The sequence below is a fragment of the Achroia grisella genome, unplaced genomic scaffold, assembly GCF_030625045.1.
Source record: "Achroia grisella isolate CSIRO2021 unplaced genomic scaffold, CSIRO_AGI_Agris_v1 utg146, whole genome shotgun sequence".
In the NCBI taxonomy this organism is placed as follows: Eukaryota; Metazoa; Arthropoda; class Insecta; order Lepidoptera; family Pyralidae; genus Achroia; species Achroia grisella.
Window position 1 is genome coordinate 3,202,627 of NW_026712636.1, and position 27,257 is coordinate 3,229,883.

At 34.0% G+C, this 27,257-nt stretch overlaps 1 protein-coding gene across 3 annotated transcripts; it reads right to left on the minus strand.

Moving 5' to 3' along the window:
* Positions 1-417: 417 nt before the first annotated feature.
* On the minus strand, positions 418-27,257 carry LOC131855652 (connectin-like). Of its 3 annotated transcripts, none has more exons than XM_059206951.1 (3): positions 27,103-27,257; positions 4,312-5,383; positions 418-994 (listed from the first exon to the last, which is right to left on the minus strand). In XM_059206951.1, the coding sequence occupies exons 2-3, from the start codon at positions 5,348-5,350 to the stop codon at positions 564-566; spliced, it is 1,470 nt and encodes a 489-aa protein (XP_059062934.1). In that variant the 5' UTR covers positions 5,351-5,383; positions 27,103-27,257; the 3' UTR covers positions 418-563. The 3 variants fall into 3 exon arrangements, with proteins under 3 accessions (XP_059062934.1, XP_059062933.1, XP_059062932.1); XM_059206950.1 differs by having other exon boundaries at positions 27,099-27,257; XM_059206949.1 differs by having other exon boundaries at positions 27,072-27,257.

The following is a 27,257-nucleotide window of genomic DNA, read 5'->3' on the forward strand; positions in this document are numbered from 1 at the left end:
AAATAGATTAAAAAAATTTTTTCACAACACTTAAAAATTTTTTTTTATCGTGGGCCACCTTCTCAGTTCAAGATATAAAAAACAGATAGCAACCTATTCTCAAAACTACCAAGTATACATATAAAATAAAAATCGGTTCAACCCTTTGTCTGCTCTTATCACTACGACTGATTTAATCTTATTGTATATTTATAAATATAAATATACAATAAGACCCAAAAAAATTAGTGCTGATTGGTAGTTTGTATTCACACGTTTCGACTTGTAAATGTAAACTTACAAGGATTAAAAGAGCAACACACAAAATTCTTGCTCATTCTTCTTGTGATGAGACAGCTTTCCGAACGAGCGGTAGATAAAGAAAATTGTTATGACTATTCAAAAGTGTTTAAGTTTATTTGATTTTCTATTCTATTCTATTCCTTTCGGAGAAGTATGGCAACCAACACCGTCACACGAGAATTTTATATACAGATATAGTTGTCTTTTGCCCTCAGTTTTGCTTAACTTTACAATAGTCGGGTTTTAGTTTTTGAACTTATTACTTTACAATACTTTTCCTTCTAAAAATACTTCACAATAATCAACAACAGTATAGAATTTAGACAGGTCTTCTCACTCGACGATGCCTGGTAATACCTGACCTCGTCCTGCGTGGGGGGTGAGTATGTTCCCTCAGAATGTAATCGATACGGGCACAGCAACTTGTCAAGAACCTGTAAAACTTTCCTATTCGCCTCTGCATCCCGGCTTTTCACATCATCGTAAATTTTATCGTATTCAAAATCGACTTCTTCGTAGTCTTTCCTATAAACGTTTAGGTTCAGTTTCGCTGAGTTCTCTGTGTTATCTATGGTTGTGTCTGTGCTTATTTTAAATTTATTATCTATGTTACAGTTTAGGTATTTTAATGATGTTTTCAGTCGTTTGCTTTGGGTTTCGTTGTATAGAGTATGCAGCCAGGACAGGCGGCAGTCACATGTAAGGTTATTACCTGAGAAAGAAACATTAATAGTTAATTAATTATAATTAAATTAGACGGCCTCGGTGATCTATAGGATTAGCACACCGCTTTGTTTCCAATGGCGGTGGATTTGATGCATCGCACGGTGCAAACATTTGTATTCACGAGTGTGACTGTTTGCATCGGTTTGGATGTTTTCTATGTATATTTTTAGAAAAAACAGAAAATATTTCTATCAGTTGTTTAGTATCCGTAACACGTTCTACTTACAATGGGATTAGATGACGCTGTGTGATTATCCACGATTATTATTATTATTCTTCAAACTTCAAATCCCTATCAGCCTACATATCCGAGCATACTCTCCTTTTACTCATATCATCTTTCATACATCCATCTATCTTTTATTGGTAGTCCTCTCTCTTTCTATCCATCCACATTCAACAATATAGCAGTAATCTAACTAACTCTATTGCAATAATACCAACCAATCTAGTACATTGTTAGAACAATAAGCAACCGGCTTCCACTAGTAACACAAAGTCAGTTAAATCACCAACTACAAAGCAGGCCGCCGGTTCTGCGCAAAACATAACTCCTCCACTAAAATATACACGCTATTAAAATGTCGCATGCGGCAGAACATATGTTATATTATTGATTTATTAATCCTTAGTTAATCCATATATAAAGTTTAAAAAAACTTTTTGTATGTATTCATAGGGGTTATTACGTCACACATGTACTTCTTGACGGCCTCGGTGGTGTAACGGTTTAGCATGCCGTCTTACTTCCTATGGTTGCGGGTTTTATTCTCTCCGATCGATCCCCCGTCTAATTCAAACGGGGATCGATATTACGACGGCCTGAGCCAAGATTCGAACCCCTAGCGGTGCCCTCAGACTAAAGTCGTATCCGTCAGGCGATAGTTGGCCTTCAGCCGCTCCGTAAGTCCTTCCGCGGGTTTGGAGTGCCATCTGCACTCGCTCCCAATCGTCCGGTGAAGCTGTAAACGCCAGCTGCGGCCAACAACATTAGAGTAGTCCGAAAAAAAAAGGGTTTTATTCCTTGCACTGTACCATTGGTATTCATGAGTATGATTGGCTGTATCGGTCTGGATGTTCTCTATGTATATTCAGGAAATCGTGTGAAAAGTTTATTTTTATTATTTTAACTAAAGCGCTCTATTCATCAATAGCTATCCCGCAGTTACACAGTTACACAGTTCTAATACTAATGATTAAAGAATATTTTAAATAGATCTATTAGACTTTGAGTTTAATTACACCTACATTTAGGAAATATCACGAGATCTTACCACGTTTTAGTTTTTTTTAATTAGTTCCCGATATTTCGACAATATTGTAACTTCCTTAATCACAGGTAAACTGAAGAGCAGTGGGTAGATGGTAAATAAAATTTGAGGTTATTTGTTACAAAACAAAACGCTGCTCTTCTGATTAACCGTGATTATAGCGGTAAAAACAAACAAATAACATCAAATCTTCTTTACCATCTACCCGCTGTTATTCAGGATAACCGTGATTATGGCGGTAAAACAAATAACCTCAAATTTTATTTACCACAACACAAATATTTTCTCTTTATAATATTAGTGTACATTATAATGGCAAATAAGCTCATACATATATTGTTACAACTTTCCATCAGGTGGTCCGCTCGTATCCCATTCCAGTTCCGTAAAAGAAATCTATAAAAGTATTATTCGTATTTCGCGGGAATAAACTCGCTAGCAATAGGCTGTCAACGTATAAAACATATACCTTTATGATATTAATAATTCACTACGTTTGTAGACCCATTAAATAGAAGGAACGTAAAATACGGAACTCGACGTGGGATATAAAATTTCCTCGAAATACTAAAAGTTCTAACATTTCTGTTAGAACAATAACGTAAATTTTACATCAAAAAACCAGTTTTATCTCCCTCTCTAAATATAAAATAAATAGGCTAAATTAATGTCGAGCCATTAAATTATATCATTTAATATTTATATAGTTTTAAGTATAAAAGTGTAAAATATGTATTTATTAGGTTATGTTATTTTGTTACTAGTAAACTTTTTATGAGGTGGTTTAAAAGTATTTTGTTATTTTATGTGGTCAACCGAAATAGGCGTATATTTGTTCTGTTCTAATACACCAAACAACTTTATGCATCAAACGTTAGTACAATCTTAAGCTGGACTTAAGTGATCAAATTCATATTAGGTATTTGTATTTCTACCTATACTGACGCGGCAAATATTAATACGACAAAATTACATTCATATAGGTATGTTTATTTCAATCAAATTAAAGTAAAAGTTGGAGTCGTGTCGTATCAACAACTAAGAAGACTGATAGAAGATCGTGGAAGGTTGCGGAAGCTCCACCGACAAGAGCACAGCTTAAATTATGAATGAATGAATGTTTATTTCATTTTGTAATTACATATATGTATATATCACTACATCTATTCAATTATTCGTAAATTGAATTGTTGACTTGCAATATATCTACATCATTATGTTATTCTCAAATAAAACTTTTACTGGATGCTAAAGAACTGATATAAATATTTTAAAATAAATATATAATATACATAGAAAATATCTAGACCAATAAAACATTCATACAACTTATGGATACGAATATTTACATTGTTTTAATATCGAATCCCCGATAGTATGAATGTGTGCTATTTCGCTAAACCATCAAGTCATTGTATATCTATACATATAAATAAAATTGGAGTGTCCGTTTGTAATATTGAAATAACCGTTTTTACTACATGCATATGAATATAAATGCGGTACATATACCAAAATAACATTTTTTATCATTTTAGTCTGTCTGTCAGTCTGTTTGTTCCGGCTAATCTCTGAAATGGCTGGACCGATTTTGACGGGATTTTTTTGGTAGGTATCTGAAGTAATAAGGAGTAACTTAGGCTACTGCTACAGCAACAGCTAGTATATATATATATATATATATATATATATATGTTTTTCAATGAAAGAGTATCAAATATCCACGCATCAATTCATCCACACTCAAAAACTTCGATGTTTATAATACTTAGTAAGATTAGTAGAACTACTTTAGGTGGCATATACCTAAAGTAGTTCTACTAATCTTAATACTATCGTAGAAAATATTCATAAAGACGAAAAAACACATAATAAAACTTAAAGCGTACGATATTCAATTTCCAAATTATTAGCACATAAAAATATTAGAGCAGAGCAATCAATAGAACTTAGCGACTTATAAATCCCCAAGTTACTTAGAATGTAAAACAATGAGGACAAAGTATGCGCAAAGTTATAAAACACAACTCACCGTTCAGAGAGATTAAACCGTAATGCGTCTTCATGTTTTCTAAAATCTTCTCAACGACCTCCTTTCGTAGCGTTACTAAGTCATTATTTTTCAAATCCAAAACTGTCAGCTTTTGAACATCACCAAACACGCCATTCTCTAATGTTTTCAATTTATTATCTGGCAAAGAAAGTTTGTTCAACTGACTCAAACCGCTGAAACCGCGCTCCGATATAAATTCTATTTCGTTACCGTCCAGATAAAGTTCCTGCAGATTCCAAAGTTCCGCGAATGCCAAATCACCTATCATTGTTAATTTGTTTTTCCTCATATCCAACGTAATTAGGTTAGATAGGCCTTGGAAGTTCTCTCTAATTACAACAGTCAACAAATTATTGTGCAAGTCCAACTTTATTAGATTGCTAAGGTGTTCAAAGCAACCATCGTGTAGTACATTCAACGTGTTCTTCGATAGATATAAACTTTGTAAATTTGGTAGCATATAGAAAACGTCTTGTTCTATCTCCGATATTTGATTTTCCACCAAACTTATATTCGTCAGCATTAGTAAGTGTGCAAACGCCATCTTTTCCAGTTTCATTATTTTGTCTTTAGGCATGACTATTTCTCTTAATTTCGTTGAATTTTCAAATGCAAACGCAGGTATATTGAAAATATTAGCGTATTGTATATTAAGGTACTTTAAATGTTCAAGTTTAGCTATAACTTTTGTTGGTATGTACGTTAGTCCACCGTCCGCTCGTACATTGAAGACCAGCTTTTCTACATTTGGCTGCGTGTAAAATGTTGACCAGAATGGGTCGTCTACAGCTATGCCTCCATTGAAAACCCAGCAGTCTGCTCTGGTAGCCATTTTTATTTTTATTGTATCGCAATAACAGTGTACTTTAGACCCTCTGTCTTGGATGTCACAAATGTTGACAGGATGCGAAAAACCTCTGTTGTTTTTCCATCTCCTCCTTTCTTCGCCGCGTCTACTTTCTGTTACGTTTATTTTAACGATAGCTGCTATCAGTAATATTAAACATTTGAAATTCATTTTCAGTTGTTATCACAGCTACGCAACATCCATCTGCAACAAAGAAACATTTACTATAAATAAATAATGAATTATAATCCTCATACATGTTACCATTCCTAATATTAACATTCTGCATGTTCATTTTAGGAATAGTAACGTAATTACTTACTTATGTTTTTAGGATTATAGAATGTGAAGCCCTATGGCAACGAAATCAGACTAGAATCATAATCAAAATAATTTGAATTTCCTCTGAAAATAGTGTAAAAGTTCCACTATCCACGTTGTGAATAGAGCTCTCCATACCCATAGCATAGAACAGCACAGTACTGTACAAACTAAAAAATTAAAAATGTTTGAAATTAAACTTTAAAGCTAAAAGTTTAGAGTGGATTTTCCAAAGTTTGTAATTTTTGAGGTTACCAGCATTGCACTAGCTCTGCAATATCCTACAATGTTATTTTTGTTATGGCGAGTAGGACGACTGTTGAGGTTTGGTGTTACTTTATAATATTTTCTTTCTTTCTATGTCATTATTAAAATATCTAATTTTAGGTTTTTAAACAGCCAATTACAATAAATCTTTTTTAATATTAAATTTGTCTATACATTTTTACCGTCCATACACAGTCCATAGTTACTACTACAGTCCACTGTAGAAAATGCACAAACGCAATACTCACACACAATATAAATATATATAAGTATAATAATTTTCAAATTTATGTTTTCACCGTTAATAAAATAAAAAAATATTACATGATTGTGTACTGAACTACGCTGTTTCATTTAAGATTTCAATAAGTATGTAAGTGGTAGATCGCACAGGGTTTCAATAGTAAACAGGAGATCTTGGGTCTAATCAAGTTGGCCACCCCTGCTCTACGACTACCATTCATTGCAAACTTTATAATTCCATAATGAATCATTAATTAAGCATAATAGGCGTTACAGAAGAATGCTGGTGGAACGAAAGGATTATTAGGCAATTGAAACTTCGACACTGTTAGACCTTTCTGTTAAAATTCTTGTCCATTGTGTTATGTTTTAAAGAAGATAAGACTGCCTTTTGTACTCTATTGTTCTGAATTTTGATTTCTCTAATATATTTGATGCAATATCTTATATATAAAATTCTCGTGTCACAGTTTTCGTTCCCGTACTCCTCAGAAACGGCTTGACCGATTCTCATGAACTCTGTCCACTCCTGTCCTAGAGTGTCTTTATTCTCGACTGATTCTGCTTACCACTCGTCCGCACTCTATTCATTCAAATATGTAGGCTAAACATAACGTGGCCATTTATTCTTTATCTCAAAATAGGATAATTGGTTTATTAGGTCACCAGATGTACAATGAAAAATAAACACTTTATTATACATAAAAGGGTTTTTTTTTTCGTTGCATATACAAAAAGCTTTATAAGTGTTTTTTTAAAGGCTTTTGTATCTCAGAAAGTGTTATAAGTCGTTACTATTTAATAACTTGTACTTGAACTCGATATTATCTTATTTGTTAATCGAGAATCAATAGTTTAAACTAAACTGTTACCTGGGGAATATAACTACTAGGGACTGGATGTCCTTCATACAGGTCATTATGACCTAGTAAGGCCACCAGAGACATTGAATGTTGAAACTTATGTAAAGAATACATCAGAAACTCATATAATATTAATACCCCTGGACAATTCACATAACCTAGTGCCAAGGTAAGCAGAGATAGAAATATATATGTATAGGAAACACCCAGACCGATACTAATGATCATATTGATGAATACAAATGTTCGTACCGTTTTAGGAATCGAACCCGCGTCTATCGGAAGTAAAGTGGTGTGCCACGCCGTCTAGTGCTTTAGCACCGAAGTCCGTCATTATATATTGTATTACTTACTCTAAGAAATATAATAATTTACATAAAATAATTATAATCCAATAAATGATGAAAAGGATAAGTATATGATATGAGTGCCGTGCCATTCACACAGCGCCATCTAGTCCCAAGTCAAGCAGAGCTCGTGTTATGGGTACTAGACGACTGTTATAAATACTTAAATACTTTTTTTAGTAAATCTATATACATATATGAACACGTATGGACATGTAATGCGTAGGAATGAAGATCATATCCTAAGGACGATGTTACATACGAATGTGGATGGTTATAAGGGTAGAGGAAGACCGAAAAAGAGATGGATGGACTGTGTGAAAGATGATATGGTAAGAAAGGGAGTAAATCACGGGATGATTGCGAACAGAGACGAATGGAAGAGAAAAACATGTTACGCCGACCCCAAATAAATGGGATAAGGAAAAACCGATATATATATATATATATATGTATAAATACATACAATAACGGTACATCATAGTAAGGTACTAATGTGATCGATATTATATCTTTACATATTATAAAGTTAAGTCGCTATGGATGTGTGTTCGCTTAGATCTTTTAAATTACGCAACGCATCTTATCGCAGTTTTCAGCAATACATAGTAGAGCAAGAGCCCACGACGGCCAGACATACGTCTTATTAATAAACGTGAAAGTTCGTGTATGTGTGTCCCGAACACAGGTAAGAACGATCCCCAAACATGAAACCTGGATCGTGGTTCCTTTGGCAGGTAACAGGTAACAAAGGTGTAAAAATGTTCATATCAAATTCGCTATTTTAAGAAACTCAATTTTTTCACATATTGCTCTTAACAGTATTATAACTTGCTCTGCTCATTGCCAGACACTTAGTATGGTTAATGTTTACTTATATATTTTTCAATTAATGTATTTTCTTTTAGCAAAGACAATGTGAGAGTTGCCTTTCGTGTAAAAAAGTAAATAACAACCAATGACGTAATCATCATCTTGAAACCCCATGTCATCTAAAATAAGCAAAGTAAACACCCCTCGCCCCCCTATAGTCCTTACGTAATACTTGAACAGCCCCATAGAGTGACTCAAGAGGAAGGGTTATATATATAACACATGCACACCCGTGTGAAGTCTGGGCGGTTAACTAGTTTTATATAAAATTAAGGAATGTCCCAAAACCTCGGGCAGAAATTTATTAAAATTATGACAATTATAACCCCCGTATTTTAATTCTTATGAACTAGCCAAATAAAATAATTAGAGGGCACGCGGCCGTCACGAAGAAGGGAGCCGGTTAATATCAATTAGGAAAGTTTAATGACCTCGTGCATTATTATTAAAGTGGCTGGAGTGGTGCCCATGAGGTTATGAGTAAATAAAGAGACAAAGACAATGCGGTAATGTATTCACGTTTGTTTATTCAACACGAAACTGGTAAAAAAATATTGAACGTAATTTCGACGCACGCTATTCGGAACACAGAGGGTTAATCGTAAACAGTAGGTGTACCAAGTTAATATAATAGTTCGAAAGTTAAAATTTTTCGGAACACAGAGGTTTAATCGTATACAATAGGTATACCAAGTTAATATAATAATATTTTTTTTTGTTCCGAAATATTTTAACTTTCGAACTATTGTTCGAAAGTTAAAATATTTCGGAACACAGAGGGTTAATCGTAAACAGTAGGTGTACCAAGTTAATATATCGTCCATAAAAAAACACACTCATGTTTTCAACCATTATTGGGTTTGACGGCCTCGGTGGTCTGGTGATTCAGCACACCGCTTCACATGCAATGATCGCGGGTTCGATTCCTCGCACGGTGCAAACATTTATGAGTATAATTGTTTATATCGGTCTAGGTGTTTTCTATGTACATATATTAAGTATGTATTTATAAAAAGAAATGTAAATATTCATAACAGTTATCTAGTATCGGCTAGCTACACAATCACTGCTTACTGAGGGTCTAGATGGCGCTGTGTTAGTTGTCCAGGGTTATATATTTATTCACAACCTTGACATTCTGTCCTTGACTTCTGTTTCGAATTCATTCATATATAAATTGTATCGATTCATTTTATGCGTAAAGTCGTAACCATAAATAATGAGGCAATTAAAAATAATAGTATACTAGAAGAATTTTCATGTTTTTTTTTACAGATGAGATCATTATCATACTGTTTGACCTTTGAAAATATTCAGGACTACGTTTATATATATAGAAATAAATTAATTAACGTGTCTGTTGGTAATTTCAAATAACCGTTGATAATTCATACAGCGCCATCTAGTCCTAATCTAAGCAGAGCTTGTGTTATGGGTACTAGACAATTGATTACAATATTTTTTTTTGTAAATACGTACGTAATAGAATATATTCAAATTCAAGTAATCATACTCATGAATACAAATGTACCGTGCGCGGAATCGAACCAGCGACCATCGGAAGTTTGGCGGTGTGCTAAACCGCCAGACTACCGAGGCCGTGCGTTGGTACATTTTTATTTTATTTATTACTTACTTATACTTACTTACTGAATTGGTAACAAAAAACAGTTCTTTTATAATGAAATTAACTTGGTGTTTGATTATTATTGTAATATTACAAAGTGAGTAAACAATTTTTAAATATACATAGAAATATTAGAAAAAGATTGAGCCGATTTTGTTATGAGGACAATAACCCCGGAGCTACTGCACCGATTTTCTGAAATATAAATGAAACGTTTATTATTCCAGAGTGACATAGGCTAAACTTTATGTTAACATATATATATGTATATCTCACATTTATATATACATCACATATATATGAGCATCTAGACGAAGCCGGGGTGTACCGCTATTTACGTATATAGGAGCAACGTGGAGGTCGACCTTATAGTATACATTGCTATTATTCATTGCAGTTCCGCTCCTATTGGTCGTAGCGTAATGTTATATAGCTTAGAGCCTTCCCCGACAAATGGACTATCCAACACAAAAAGAATTTTTCAAATCGCACCAGTAGTTCCCGAGATTAGCGCGTTCAAACAAATAAACTCATTTTTATAATATTAGTATAGATAAATAAAATCAAAAATAATTTATTCATGCAGTATAATTACTTATGAACGTCAAGTGTTTTGTGTTAATAATAATTAAAGAGTTATATATAGGAAATTTTATCTAAAATAAACCGTGACCCTACCGAGACGAATAATGTAGGAGTCTATATAACGTTATTGGGGTAGTTCATAAGAAAACAAAAATGTCATCGAGCCGCCTAGATCTCTGTCTTTTATAAACACGGCGAGTTAACGAAGCAAGGAGGGCAAATAATCTGTTTGTATAGGGCTGTGTACTTAGGACGGGCCAGGCCTTACCTGTAGCGGCGCAAAAATTGCAATTTGGTTGCGAAGCTGTTTCTCGTGGGTTACGTTACGAACTTGTATATTTTTAGTTCAGTAGAAATACACAGTCATATGAAAATATAATTTTCCATGTAAATATTTATATAAAAAAAATCCCATTATCTTATGCTGCCCACGCAAGAGATGTAGATTATCTGTACTTGGGGAGAATATAAATCACTACTCGCGCTTCTGTTGGGTTAGAATTATAAATATATATATTTTCCGATTAGATAATCAGAGATATTGTTAACTGTTGACGTCGTACTGGTGCTGATAGAAACATATTTAAAGTACATAATAAGAAAGTGACCGGAATAGACTTTGTATAAAGTCATCTGCATGGATATCTATTACCAACCTATCCTAGCTATCTGTTACCTATTTGTGTCCGTTGAGATGTGAGATATGGCAGCAAAATTACAGAGATCGGACATGACATCATTCATTACATGATTATGTCATGAGAGGATGATGACTTGACGATGTGAAGTTCGTAAGGCTATTTATATGTATAATTGATGGTTGCTACTTACCATCAGGTGGTACATCAGCTTCTTTGTCATTGTAGGTACATAAAAATTCCAATGTAAATGCAAGCAGTTGGCCACTAGTAGATTAGTCTATACACTTCAAGAATGCAATTAGTATAGCCATGTGTCGCTGTTGTCAAAAATAAGGTGTTATACCTACATACCTTGTTATTACACTGCCATATCTCACCCTTCAAGCCGGAACTACGTTTTAAATATCACTGTTATTAATGAACAGAACTTAAAGATAGTAATATCATATTACTTACCTACAATTTAACGCCCAAAGTTTGATGGCTTCTATTAGAAATGGCTTGAATTTCGCATTACCGTTAAATCACCAGCGGATTACAGACTTGTGCTATCGATTCTCATAAAATCTATATAGCAGATACCCGTGACTATGTTTCCTTTTTTTAGATAAAAGATAGCCTATATCTGTCTTCATGATGGTGACAGTATGTCTTGATGTTGTTTCAATAAGATCTGTTCAGCCAATGAAGCTCAAAAATGTAACTTCTTAGTGACAAAATACACAAACATGTCACTAAAAAGTAATTCTATGATATATATTGATGTATATTTTGGTAAATGATACAACTTAATTACTATTTCCCGCTGACTACTTTATGATCGAATTTGGTTTCTTTTTAATTGAGTTACTACTATTTTAATATCTAATACATACATACATTAAAATACAAATTTCCGTATTGCGCAGGGTTCGAAGCCAGTTATCGAAAAATGAAGCAACCATTTTAACAGCTACACAACTAAGGTCAACATGAACAGCACGTGGCGACTTCCAATTATAGTTAACAAAAGCCGTATTACGAAGTGGTTAAATTTAACGCAAAATGGCCGCACTTCCAGTTAACTGCAGAGCAAAAACTGTCTGACATAATGGTTCCAATAGAAGCTTCATTAGCGAATGGCCGTCGAATTTAACTGGTTTAATTTCTGTAACTATTATTAGTAAACCCAACAGCAGGATTATTTTTGTCTTTAGGATGGTAAACTAGTTGTCAGCCCACCTGATGGTAAGTGGTAACCGTCGGCAGTATACTTGAACAGCACTACGGACATGACGTCATAATTTAAAGCCCGTGATGTCGCTCATGCGTTATTATTCTGGAGGGCTCTGATATGAAACCTATTACCCTATAATTTCACTGTCTTACCTCACTTTTCCACCGAAACACACCTTACAAAGCATGATGAAATTGACGGCTGAAATAGATGAAGTAGATGAAGAACGCAAATGAAACGAACAAAGTCTACCTTTTTAATTATGCATCGGATTTTAATATTAATTTCAGCAATAGATTTTTTTGCATTTGATTTGATTTTAGCATTAGAGTGATTCAAGATAAAGATTGTATGTATCAGAAATGCATATTATAGTACATAAAAGCCGAGAAATTCCTCGATTTGTAATGCAACTTGCGACGACGGGGAGGTTCGCCAGTTTATAATATTAGTATGGACATACACGGTTCCTCTTGAAAACCATCGTGATAAATTTGTAGAGAATTTGACATGATGCTCTAACTGACCTTACCTCATCCTCATTTCATCGTCCTTCACTGGTACTCCCCGCCAGAGTAATATAAGTATATTCGATATATCAAGCTATTAGTATTTTTTTTATGATACTGTACTTTAACGTCGTATAATAAAGCGTTTAAAATTAATTGCCTTCCATTTTGTATTACGTAAAGAACATTTTAAGTATTTTATAAACAATTATCTACATATAACCTCTAATCTGTATTCGATCAATATTTTACCTGTGATCGTTTATAATAGACTACATGGTTCCATGGTAGATAAGAGCGTTGTAGACCGACAAATCGTTAGTACGAATCTGACCGGCATCAAAAAACTTTGTGTGAAAAGTTTATACTTCTGACTGTATCAGTAGTAACAAACTGAACTAAACCGAGAGATAACAAGTTCCACTAAGGTAGGTTAGGCTTCTCCCCGCCACATTGAATTCAAATGTGCGGACCGATAAATGAAGTGTGAGGATTCGAACCGGCGACCATCAGAAGTAAGGGGGTGTGCTAAACTGCTAGACCGACCCGTCAATTTCTAAGGAACTTAACTGAATCCACATTCCTAATGTGAACGAAACTTGAGTTAATTTATTTATTATATTTAGTACTAGCTACCCACGCTTCGCACAAGTGTACATGTATTATACATATAAACCTTCCTCTTAAATAGCTCTATCTATTAAAAAACGGCTTTAAAATCCGTTGCGTAGTATTAAAGATTTAAGCATACATAGGGACGAACAGACAGCGACAGAGACTTTGTTTTATATTTATATATTTATTCTTTAGTGCACTTTTAAAAATTGTGAGCTTAAGGCCATATGGCATTCTCTACCAGCTAATCATTAGGTAAGAACAGAAAGCGGTTGATGGGCAGTGGTGGGAAAGGATATATATTATGTAACGAAGATTATTAGCGATTTTTTATGATATAATCGACGTCATCACTTTCCATCATTTCTGCATTTGATTTTCTAATAGTCTACCTATCAATCTGGCCATTGATTCATTGTCTCCTCCCACGTAACTGTCCCGGCTTGAGATTCAGGCAATTGGTGATTGTAATCACTTATATTATATTCGTCAAACACGCAATCAAGTCATTTCCATGGCATTGATAAATGTATCTGGGTTTGACACTCACAATATTAGTATCGCTTTAAATTTTCACCTTCTATATACAGAATTTCACTGTTTGTTTGTACTTCTAGAACTCTTTAATTGAATGTATTTAATTGAATTAGTGCTAATTGGTGGTTTGTATTCACACACTTAAACTTAAAAATGTAAAGTAATAATAAAATTATTTAAAAGAGCAACACGCAAGTTTCTTGCTCGTTCTTCTTGTGATGAGCTTTCCGAATGAGCGGTACATTAAAAAAATGTAATGACTATTCAGTGCTTCAATGTAAGTTTATTTGAATAAATTATTTTCTATTCTATTCTATTCTATTCTTTATTATATCCTTACTTACTATACCTTACTATACTTAAAGACGCGGTCATTATATATAAAAAAAATCACGGGATCTAACCACGTTTTGTTTATTACCTGCCACGGATTCGCACGGGTGCACATGTATCATACCTACATATAAACCTGCCTCTTGAATCACTCTATCTATTGCTGTAATTGCATTCAAATTTTAAAGTTATGCCCGAACAGATTTATTTTATACTATGTAAACTGAAGAGCAGCGGGTTTTTTTTAGTGATGATAATGGAATGATTTATCATCACTAAAAAAACCGCCCGCGCTAATGGGTTACGCTGGTGGGGCACAGTGGAGTACGATAAGATGAGCATGAGGTCAAGTCAGTTAATCAATCGTGACAAATTCACCAAGAATTTATCACGATGGTTTTCAGATACATGGCACATTGCTAGATATCATCATCATCATCAATCCACATTCCTAACAAGCCCCTTTCCCTCCCGAAGAGCAGCGGGTTTACCATATGCAAGTAATATTATGGGCAGACATCTTCGTCTACGACATACAACACTCGAAGACAGTCTTCGTTTAAGAATAGAACGCAAACCACTCGATTTTTATTTTTATTGTTGTACTTTTTTATATTTTTCATAATTCGACATTCTAAAATACATTCAATTCACCACCATCAACCCAGTACTTTAACAATTTTTTACTTTCGGCAGTCGATTATTAATAAGTAAGTTGTTTACCGACCAACGAAGTGAGCACGGGTTAGTTGGTAGTATATAAAATTAATATATGTATGGACATATACGGGTGTATCGACACATCGAACGATTTACCGTCACATATGACTGTAATTGCTGTTATCAATAATTAAAACATTCATACTAAATCTATTTCATTAATATTCTGTACAGAATAACAATGACTGTTATTTTTTATCGATATTCGGGAATCTGTGATTGTAATTATTTATTTATTACCTCTTTATAACGTGGGACGTAATCTACTGAGTAATGAGGTACGAAATGACGTCTATTGTAGACTGTTGAAGTATAATGATGTTATTTTTCATCATATATTCAGTGTCAATCATATCGTGGATTACTATTATAGCCTAAGATTAGTCAATTTCAAAATTGTAAAATATCTAAATATATATAACTGAAAGGTGAGTCAAGGTTACTCAAGACTGTCATAATGATCTATCAACGCACTGCCCAAACCACTGGATGAATCGGGCTGAAATTTGGCATGCAAGTAGATGATGTAGGCATCCGCTAAGAAAGGATTTTGATTAATTCTACCCCCAAGGGGATAAAATAAGGGATGAAAGTTTGTATGAAACTTTGTCAATTTTAAACCGATCAGGCTGAGACTTTGCATGCATAAAGCTACTATGACGTAGGCATCCCCTAAGAAAGGATTTTGATAAATTCCACCCCTAAGGGGATAAAATAACGCGAGCGAAGCCGCGGGCGGCGAAAGCTAGTTAATGTATAAACTGTTGTTCTCCCAAAAATAAATAGATAGATAAAAAAATGTATTTTACTACTAGTAATATTAGTTATTATCACAAAATAAGTAATTAAATAAAAAAACAATGTGTATTTTATTAAACACATACATATACGTATGATTACTAATAGTTTATATTATAGAATACTAGTGGTCGACCAGTGGCAGCGGTCAAAATTCGACCGTATTTTACTGAATGTAAGACTATAGACAATATTAAATACAAACATTAATTTATTCTCAATTTGACAATATCAAACAATAGCCTATTTTCCTGCTAAGCGCCTTGCTTTCTTAGATATGGTATTTTTCGGACTACTCCAGTGCTGTTGGCCGCAGTTGACCTTTAAAGCTTCACCGGACGACAGGGGGCGAGTGCAGCTGGCACTCCAAACCCGCAGAAGAACCAGAAGAGCTTATGGAGCGGCTGAAGGGCAACTCCTGCCTGACGGATACGACTTTAACCTGAGGGTACCGCGAGGTATTCGAACCTCGGCTCAAGACCGTTGTAATTTCGATCCTTCTTTGAATTGGACGGAGAATCGATCGGAGGAGGCCAGTTAAAGAGATATCGTAATAAAAGTATGGATGCCTGATATTTATACTCGTAGATCTGAATCGAAACGAATGCATAATGACAATGATATCAAATGCATCACATGTTAGTGTGTACTTGCCTATTTGCGACGTTTACCACTTACCATTTAATTTGCAATCGTCAGAGGAAAGACGGAGTGTCAAACCAGTGTTAGTTGGTAGTTGGTACCCGTGTCGACTTAAAAATTTAAAGTTACAACAATTATTTAAAAGAGCAACACTTAAGTTTCTTGCTCGTTCTTCTTATGATGAGACAGCTTTCCAAATGAGCGGTAGATTAAAAGACCGATAAATTGTTTACTTGTGGAAACTGTTCTGTTCAGGTTACGAACCCTGATTTGACTTTTTGCTTTTGCAATAGCATATGCTGGTGGTCACTCTATTCTCCCAAATTTGAATTTAAAGTGAATCTGTATTATTGTAAACTTGTACAATACCTATTTATCTGAAAATAATACCAGCTGAGTTTCTTCACGAAACTTCGAACTGATGGTAGATTTGACATATCATAAGAGCCTGTAAATTAATACAACTTACATAAAGATACTTTTAAATTTTGAATTTGAATTTTATTTGAATATAGGATTTCTATTCTATTCTAAACTACTAGACCATTGAGGCTGCAATAAAGTTTAATCCGTTGATACATTAATAAAACCAAAACACAACTAGAAAGCTTGACATTTAAAATCCTATCGAATCATTAATTTAAATAATATATTTTAGTTATTACATTATATTTTTTAATTTTAGGTTCTTAGTTGTACAATTAAGTTATGTAAATAAAAGTTAAGTTTTGTAACAGATAAATTTAAAGTTGTTTTAGTATATATTCAGATTAGTTATTTTATGTGATATGTTAAAATAATATAGCACCCACCTAATACAATTTTAAAGCAAATCTAATCTAAAAATGATCGATTTATATATGACCTATGTGAACTAACTTGATAATAGGTATTAAACTTTTATGTTAATGCACACCCCATTATGGCACTTAAGTGGCCGGACAAGGTAAATCGACTTTAGGTCAACGATGTCAAGCATTATTACAATATTAATGTGGACTTGCTTCTGAAAACATAAACATTGCTTAACTTCTTTACACTGTCCCTTTATTCTGACTACACTAATGCTGTTGGCAGCAGCTGGCCTTTACAGCTTCACTGGACGATAGGGGGCGAGTGCAGATGACACTCCAAAACAGCGGAACGGATAAAGGCCATCGCCTGACTTTAGTCTGAGAGTTCTGCTTGGGGTTGGAACCTCGGCTCAGGCTCTCGAAATTTCGATCCTATACAGAATCCTTCGCTTCTATACAGAATTACCACTCCCAATATACTACTTTTCATCAGTTGGACCGTCAGCGTGTTTGCCATTCTAGATATATTTTAAGACCTTTTTACACTCAGCCCGAGTGGGCAGGGAAGTGTGCATCGCGAGAGTGTAAATACGATACTTCCCATGCCATTGGCGCTGCCACTCGCGCTGCCCGGCACTCCCTCGATTGTCGGTTTTTCGTGCGCGAGTCAAAGGACTGGCAGCACGAGTTGCAGCGTGTGTTTACATTCAGCCTTCTCGCTCCGTTGCCGCCCGGCGTTTTAAGCGGAAGGTAAGGAAGAGTCGCCCGGTAAATAAGTTTGAGGGCTGAGTGTAAACGACACTCACTCGCGTCGACTCCCGTCGACGCTGACGCGGCAATATTTCCGGCAGCACGATTGGCAAGAGAAGCGGCTGAATGTAAACGTAACATTAAACATTTGCTGCACGCGGCTCCCGTATGCTCAGCTGTATTCCAAGATAAGGGGGTAATTGAAGCAATATCAGTTGTTGAAGTTATACATTATACAATTACAAGAATTACCCTTGTCACACAAATTATGAAAGGACTTCGACCCAGCGCTAGAAAAAATAATAATCATCATGTAAACCAATTATTTAGACAAATTAAAAACATTTCCATTGGTAGATGGATATGCCCCTGGATATGTGTACACAGCAATGTCTAGTTACGAACTATACACAGTTCGTTAATTGGAGTAGGCAAACATATGGAAAACCAAATACTCTGATTCATAAATAGCCCTTTTACTTGTCCTACATTCATCGACCTGTTCATACAAGTTAGACAATTGTTAGTACTATTAAATTTTGCACTAGTACAATACCTTTTTGGTCTTTGAAAACGTTTCTACTCTACACAAGAGAAAAAATGAAATGTAATTATTCGTCATTAAAGGTGTACATATAGAAGATCTTGTTTAACTCATCTCGTTTTCACTTTTAGTCTTTATAGAAATGTTTTTTAGATAATTTAATAGACTTACATTATTCTCTTCTTTTTCGATCCTTTCTAAAAGATCAAATCAAATGAAATTTATTTTACAATAAACATGAGTTGTGATTATAAAATATAATGACCAATTTTGATTTTCCTCATTAAGCAATCAAAATTTGTAAAACAGAGCAACATCCTCTTCTCAACCTCAATTTTTCAATTCACAGTTAGGATATTCAGTAAGTAATATTGTCATTTTTTTTAATTAATCAATCAAATTCAAATTCAAAAATTATTTATTCATGTAGGACATTTTAGCCGCTTATGGACGTCAAATTGTTTATATTATATTTTTTTCTTGAATGAGCGGTAGAATAAAAAAACTTGACTATTCAAAAGTGCTTATATTAAGTTTACTTGAATAAAGATCATTTCTTTTTCTATTTCCCTACCGTCCAGTTCAGTATATAGATCCAATCGAGAAGAACTGGCAAGAAATTCAATTGCATTACTTTTTTTTTCAATCAACAAATATACTAACAGTATCCTTAAGATACTTAGCAAGTAATATTGTTTTATTTAACTAATCAATCAACAAATATGATTCTGTTAGTTTAAGTTTTAATAACGAACTTTCTAGTTACTCGTAAACTTGTTATTTTGAACTGTAAAATAACTATAATCAGTATTCTCAGCTTAACTGAAACATTCATACTGCATGGTTGCATTGTTATAACTTTGTCTGATAAACTTCTACCCGATAAATGTGACGGAACCTCTTTGTTATTAACTTATTATTATATATATTTAATATTCAAGTGACTGCTCATAATAATGCTTTTAAGTATAACATGTTGGAATATTTGATATTTATTTCTCCTTTTGTACACAAAATTGTATAAATGGCGGACTTAATGCCTGATGGCATTCTGTACCAGTTAACGACACATTGATCAGAGTTAATAAGACGGTGTAATTTAATAACTAACATTAAAATATAAAAACAGATAAATACAAAAAAATTATATTTGTCATACCCATGTTTATATACTTGCATATATATACAATAAATAATGAATGCGTATATTATACCCATATAAAATATATAATTACATAATTTATATAAGTAACTGTAATTAATTTCTTATTAATTTCGTTATTAATAAATAAACGATTTAGAATAATAAATTTAATGGTAGAAAGGTTAAAATTAAGGGTTGTATGTATTTTTAACAACGAATGAACTTAAATAAAAACTTTGTTTACAAAGATATTTTTGATTTGCAAATTACAACATAATGTAGTCCTTCCAAAGGCTTCCTAGCCCTCATTTCAACTGCTTCTTCTTAATTTTGCAAGTTTTGTATATATTACAATAATGTTGGAATAATATATTTTCCAAAGAGTGAAAATATTTTTACAAATCGAAGCCTTAGTTTCACGGTTTACTTTCCTTTCGCAAGTTCTGTATATATTACAATAATAGCACTTCGGAGTAATATGCTTTTCAAAGAGTGAAAATAATTTGCTCAATTAAGGGGGTATAATAAAATAAGGGATGCAAAATTTGTATAGAAATTCGTCATTTTTGAAGTTGGAATAAGTAGAATAGTATTATATATAGAAAACACCCAGACAAATACAATCATACTCATCAATACAAATCATTTGTACAGTGCTAGGAGACCATTTTTTTTTCGGACTACTCTAATGCTGTTGACCGCAGCTGGCCATTACAGCTTCACCGGACGTTAGGGGGTGAGTGCAGATGGCACTACAAACCAAAGGAAGGACTTATGGAGCGGCTGAAGGCCAACTTCTGCCTGACGGATACGACTTTAGTCTGAGGGCACCACTAGGGGTTCGAACCTCGGCTCAGGCCGCCGTAATTTCGATCCCCGTTTGAATTGGATGGAGAGTCGATCGGAGGGGGCGAGGAAACCAGCGGAAGTGTGCGTCAACCGAGCTCTTTTTATCTCAAAAAGCAGAAGAAATCACAGCAATTCGTACATACGATAGTGTAATAACTGGCGTAGACAACAATACTTGTATTATTACAAGTACTTCCTTACGGAGAAATGTTTAATAAAATAGGGGATGAAAGTTTGTATGGAAATTCTGAAACATGAACGACGAAACTTTTCCTTTGAATTTTTTAAGTTATATTGTTGATTTTTTTTAAATTTATCATGGGCACTGTAACAATCGGACGAAGTCGCAGGCACAGCTAGTATTATATATAGAAAACACCCAGACCGATACAATCGTTCTCATCAATACAAAACAGTGCAAGGAAACCAGCGGAAGTGAACGCCAACCGAGTCCTTTTATATCTCAAAAAGCAGACGAAGTCGCGGCATTTCACTAGTATGTTACATACGATAGTGTAATAACCGGCGAAGACAACAATACTTGTATTATTACAAGTACTTTATAACTTCCTTATGGCGAAATGTTTGGAACAATTCCGTTAATATCGTTATTTGTTACAAAACTCAAATATTTGGCTCGGGAAACTCATTTCAGGTTGTTAATATGACCTTCTGCAAACTTGTGATACATTTTAATAAAGTATATATATTACAGTGTTCGGGGGAATGTTTATTATTATATGGATACTATATTTTGACTACGGGTTCGATTGGAAAATATTTTCAGGTAATTAGAAAGACAAACAAACTGATGGCTCACCTTCGATCGATCCCCCGTCCAATTCTAACGGGGAGCGAAATTACGACGGCCTGATCCAAGGTTCGAACTCCTAGCGGTGCCCTCAGACTAAAGTCGTATCCGTCAGGCGGGAGTTGGCCTTCAGCCGCTCCATAAGTCGTTCCGCGGGTTTGGAGTGCCATCTGCATCGTCCGTTGAAGCAGTAAAGACCAACTGTGGACAACAGCGTTAGAGTAGTCCGAAAAAAACCGTACTGCTACAGTACGGTTTTTTAATAGTAAGTATTTCTGTCTCTGACGGACGAACTCCCGCCTGACGGATACGACTTTAGTCTGAGGGCACCGCTAGAAATTCGAACCTCGGCTGAGGCCGTCGTATCTTCTATACCCCTTTGGGTTCACGTTAAAAAGATGACATATAAACCGGTTGCCAGACTTTTCCATTTATATATTTATGGATTGCTTTCAGTGTCATTAATATTTATATCGTCTTATTTCAGCATTATAATTAACTACAGTACGCAACATATTATTACTTAATATTTACTGGTTTTGATTAACAATTCATAAACCTTACTAATATATAAATACGAGAGTAACTCTGTCTGCCTGTCTGTAGCGCTTTCACGCCAAAAGTACTAAGCCGATTAGAACGAAATTTGGTACACAGATAATCTAGATCCTGAGAAAGGACATAAGCTACTTTTAATCGGAAAAAAGGGTTGTAAGAGGTTGAAAGGGGAGATGAAAGGTATGTATGTATGTGTGTGTATGGAAGTATAGGCATTTTTTAAACTTGAAGCTTGAAACTTTTTTTAAGGTATTTATAAAACATAAACATAATATAAATAATATAAATTTCGTACAAACAAAATATGATAATTATAGTTTTAAAGTAAAAAGGGGATAAAATTTTCAATGGAAGTTCCTCATTTTTGAAGATAGAACGATGAAAGTTATTTCTTTGACTTTTTTAGGTTACATTATTAAATATTTTTTATTAGATAAAATAGTATTTATTAGGTCAAAGTCAGTATTCCACGCGGACGAAGTCACGGGCACAGCAAGTATTTCATAATTTAGAATTCAATTACATGGCTGAAAGTGGCTGAAACAAAACAGATTGATTGAATTAATAATCATTTCAATTTATTTCGCTTCACGATGAGGTGTTATGTTATTTAAATATTAATGAACTTTCATTTATTATTATTAGTTTTAGATTATAATATAATAATTGACGGCCTCGGTGGTTTAGCGGTTTAGCAGAGTACATTACTTCCGACGGTCGCAGGTTCGATTCTGCGTACAAACATTTGTATTTATGAGCATGATTGTTTATATTGGTGTGAGTGTTTTCTATGTATGTATTTATAAAAAAAATTAATGTATCTATTAGTTGTCTAGTACCTATAAAACAAGCTCTGCTTAGTTTGGGACTAGATGGCGCTATAATACGATATCTCGCGACACTACAGGATAGGGTTTTTTAAAAACGATATATTAAGGTTTCTTAAGGATCGGCAATGCGCAAGTGATATCCCTACGCATCCATCGGCTAACTGAAACCGTTTACGATCAGATGGGCCGTATGCTTGTTTGCCACCATCGTAGTATAGAAAATCAAAGAAAATGTTATAGAAAGTCGCTTACACCATATGTGCTTCAAGTAATTGTTTAGTGAGTAATCGGTTTTGCTCAGTAAATATGATTTAACAGATGTTTTGAATTTATTTAAAAGTATTTTCAGTATATCCATAAATAATTAAATTATGTTCCATTTGTCATCTACAATGACTACAGGTGTAATATATTTAATCAGAATGAACCCTTAATCCGAGTTGTAAAGAATCGACAAATGAAAAAATTTTAATCATAGGGAAATTCCGCGCATTTCACCCTTCATAAGGGATCGCAAGGGAATTAATTTCTATTGGGCATGCAAACTAATTCAAATTCCGGTTAGACCAAATATATAATTTGCATAAATATATTCAGTTGACAAGAATATCATCTTTATTAGATAACCCTTACATTTGTATGATACATCCTGAGATATTAATTTCAAATCTTATTAATATTATAAATGTGGAAATTTGTAAGTATGGATGTTTGTTACTCTTTCACGCAAAAACTACTGAAGGCACTTTGATGAAACTTTACAGTAATATAGTTTATATATCAGAATAACGATAAAAATATATTCATTTATAATTGCACATGCATATACAATACTCCACGACGACTGCGCTGCTCGCATCCAATGCCTTCCAGCGATCTTGACCAGATCGTCGGTCCACCTTGCTGGAGGCCTTCCCACGCTGCGTCTTCCGGTCCGTGGTCGCCACTCGAGGACTTTACTGCCCTTACTAATAGTTTTATATATAGGTAACAAATTATTAACACACATGGACTCTGTTTAAATAGTAGTAATTTCATAGATGACACTGCACATTTTAATCTGTCAGTTTGTTAAGATGGAATTAAAGTCTACGTAGCTCCTACAGTAAGTCTATAAATCTTTGAGCCCTTTTTTAAATAAATTATTTTTTTCTTCTTGTTCAAAATCTACCCTATACCATCGTAAGCACAGATTATTATATTAGAGTCCGTTAGCTTCTTCCCGCGCTTTTACTTCCCCTCCCTTACCTAGTACTGAACCGACTGTTTTTTTTTTATTAGCATTCCATGGGTTCACCATGCGGGTGTCGGGTGCATGTAGCAACTTTGAGAAGTTTCCGGGACTTGCGACCCGAGTGTTTTTGTTTAAGAGGCCACTTTGCCGATATACGTCAACACTCACCTTCACCGCTCGTGTTTTTCTCCTAACCCAGCCAGATCTGGTAGAAGCCTGCTAGTGTTGTTTTAGATATATGTTCTAATATAGAACTTATTTCAGTTCTAGACTGGCCAATATCTTTTAGAAGATTGCTTGTTCCCTAAGGTTGCCTTGAAAAGATTGCTTTTAGTAATAAGGCCGCCTTATTGTAACGATACATGTGTCCTTTGTTTGTGCTTCTTCTTTACTGTATGTTGCAAATAAAGTATATTCTATCTATATTCTATCTATCTAAGATTATAGAGATTTCACTGATATACCTCTCGCTCACACTTCGAGTTAAATACTTTCTAACTGGTTTCATCTTACCTAGATCTGGTACGAGCCTGCAAGTGCAGCTTTAGATATACGTTCTAGTACAGAACTTATTGCAGTTTAAGACAGGCTAAGATCTTTCAGAAAATTGTAGAGATTTCGCTGGTATACCTCTCGCACCAATTTGAGGAAATAATAATAATCTCAGGACTATACCTCTCGCCGCCATCTAGACCCAAGATAAGCTAGCTAAACTTATGTTATGGGTACTAGATAACTGATACAAATACATAGCTATATTATTAGAAACACCGATGCAAACAATCATACTCATTAATACATATGTTTGTGCCGTGCGAGGAAACGAACCCGCGACCATCGGAAGTAAGGTGGTGTGACTAGCTGTACTCGCGGACGAAGTCGCGGATACAGCTAGTCAACAATATAAAAAACTAGCTGTGCCCACGGTATGTAAGCATAGAGGTGAACTGAACGTGAAATTTATTCCCTATGTATTATTATGTTTATACATCATACTATGTATTATTATGTTTATACATAATCAGAATAACACATAGACCATAAATTTCATGCAGGTGTAACCGAGTCTCACCTATCTCAACCCCTAAGTAGCTTGCTTTGTGAAATACATACATTATAAAGTTTTATTAAAAACCATTCAGTAGTCTTTCCATGAAAAAATAACTGTTACTTAAACTAAAACATTATTATTATTGTTGTTCTTATGTAGTCTTACCCTACACTTGTCATATAAATTACAAACACACGTATTAATAACATTCCAGACTCAGCAAAGTACATAATCCCTTATCTTATTGATTTACCTACAGTAATGTACCTCTACGTGAGTTTAAGATAAAATCAAATAAACGACTTTGTATGATAAATTACACTTAATAGTATAAAAGATATGATATCTTTTGTGTTTCGCTGGAATACCTCTCGCAGCAATTCGAGGTAAAAATAATAATCTCAGGACAATTCACACAGCGCCATCTAGATCCTAGTTAAGTTAGCTAAAACTTGTGTTATGGGTTCTAGATAATACAAATACATAGATATATTATTAGATACATATATATCCTGAGATTATTATTACAAAAGGTAATAACCTCAGGACAATTCACACAGCGACATCTAGACTCAAGTTAAGCTAACGAAAGCTTGTGTTATGGATACTAGATAATTGATACAAATACATAGATTTATTTTTCGTAAATACATACATATTATACATGGAAAACACCATCATACTCATGAATATAATTTTTGTGCCGTGCGAGGAATCGAACTCGCGACCATCAGAAATGAGGCGGTGTGCTAAACCGCTAGATCACCGAACCATTAATTTTGTAATTGCACGTATGAGTGGAACTATGTGTGTTACATGATAACGAGATGTCTGTAGTACTACCACAGATAACATAATATTACATAGTACTACTAATGTAGAGACCCCTCAGTGGTCTAGCGGTTTAGCACACTGCACCCATGATCGCGGGTTTAATTCCTCGCACGGTAGAAACATTTTGTATCCATGAGTATAGTTATTCATATTGGTCTGGATATTCCAGATCCATAATGAATATTCTGTGTTTATATATGTGTTGACAAAAAATATATTTAAGTATTTATCAGATATAAAGTATCCATAATAGAAGCTTTGCTTAGCTTGGGACTAGATGGCGCTGTGTAAATTATTCTGAGGTATTATTTAGGATTGTAGGTATTTTGATTGCACCATTATAAAAAAAATTGTCCAAAAAAAAAATGTTAGGGGTGGACAACCCTTATTGTTTAGGGGTATGAAAAATAGACAGCAGCCGATTCTCTTACTTACTGAGTATGCATATAAAAAATCATAAAAGTCGGTCAAGTCATTTCGGAGGAGTGTGGTACATTTTGACACGAGAATATACAAAATTCTCGTGTCACAATGTGAGTTACCACGATTGTCACTTACCATCAGATGAGCAGTCAGATTCTTGCCATTTTTTTTATACTATGATGGTGGCAATCAAACTAACGGCCCATCTGTTGGTATATTGGCAGAGCCAGCTTCCGATGCAACCAAGTTATTATGTGCTATAGTTTTTTACAGTTTTGGTACAATAGGATTGTCATCATCATGTTTTATGTACAGAAATCCCAAAAATATATAAATAAAAGAACAAAATCTGATGGTAAACGTTTACCGTAGCCTCGAAAACATCTCTATAACAAGATGCCGAAGATAGATTGTACTAATTTTGTTAAGGATGAATCAGTTTCCTTTGTATTTGTAGTAAATTTCAATGTAAATACGTAATTTAAATTTCAAATAGATTACTGTTTAAATTTAACACAGTTTATGAATATTTATATTTTTCTTCCAATATTAAAGAACATCATATTGTATTATGTAAAACTCAGTAAAAAATAAAGTGCATCTATTCATAATGCAACCAAAATTAAATATCTATTAAGTAAAATTGAAAAAAAATTTAATCAACTGAACACAACTTTTTATATTTGTAATAGTAAAGAGCAAGCATGAAAATCGGAAAAAAAATACTTAAAATATTTAGTACTTATTGAATTATTAATTACATAAAATATAATTATCATTATTTGAAAATGGAACACAACTAATCAAGTGATAATTCATAAAATTCCATTTTCAAATTCACTTCTCAACCTTCGCAATTCGAAATGTCATTGAATTCCATTTTCAAATAATTCAATTTTCAAATAATGTTTCCTCGAAATTATATTCTGTTACCTCATTTGAATAATAAAAACAACTCACTGACATAACTCACGAACTCTGGATTGAAAATTTATGGATGCAACATCACGGATGCAGACATAGATTAAAAAATAATTTTAAAAACAAAAAACAACGTCCCCGAACAGTCACTCGTTCCGAGTACGACGCGACGTATTTTCAGTATCTCAGGCGACAGGA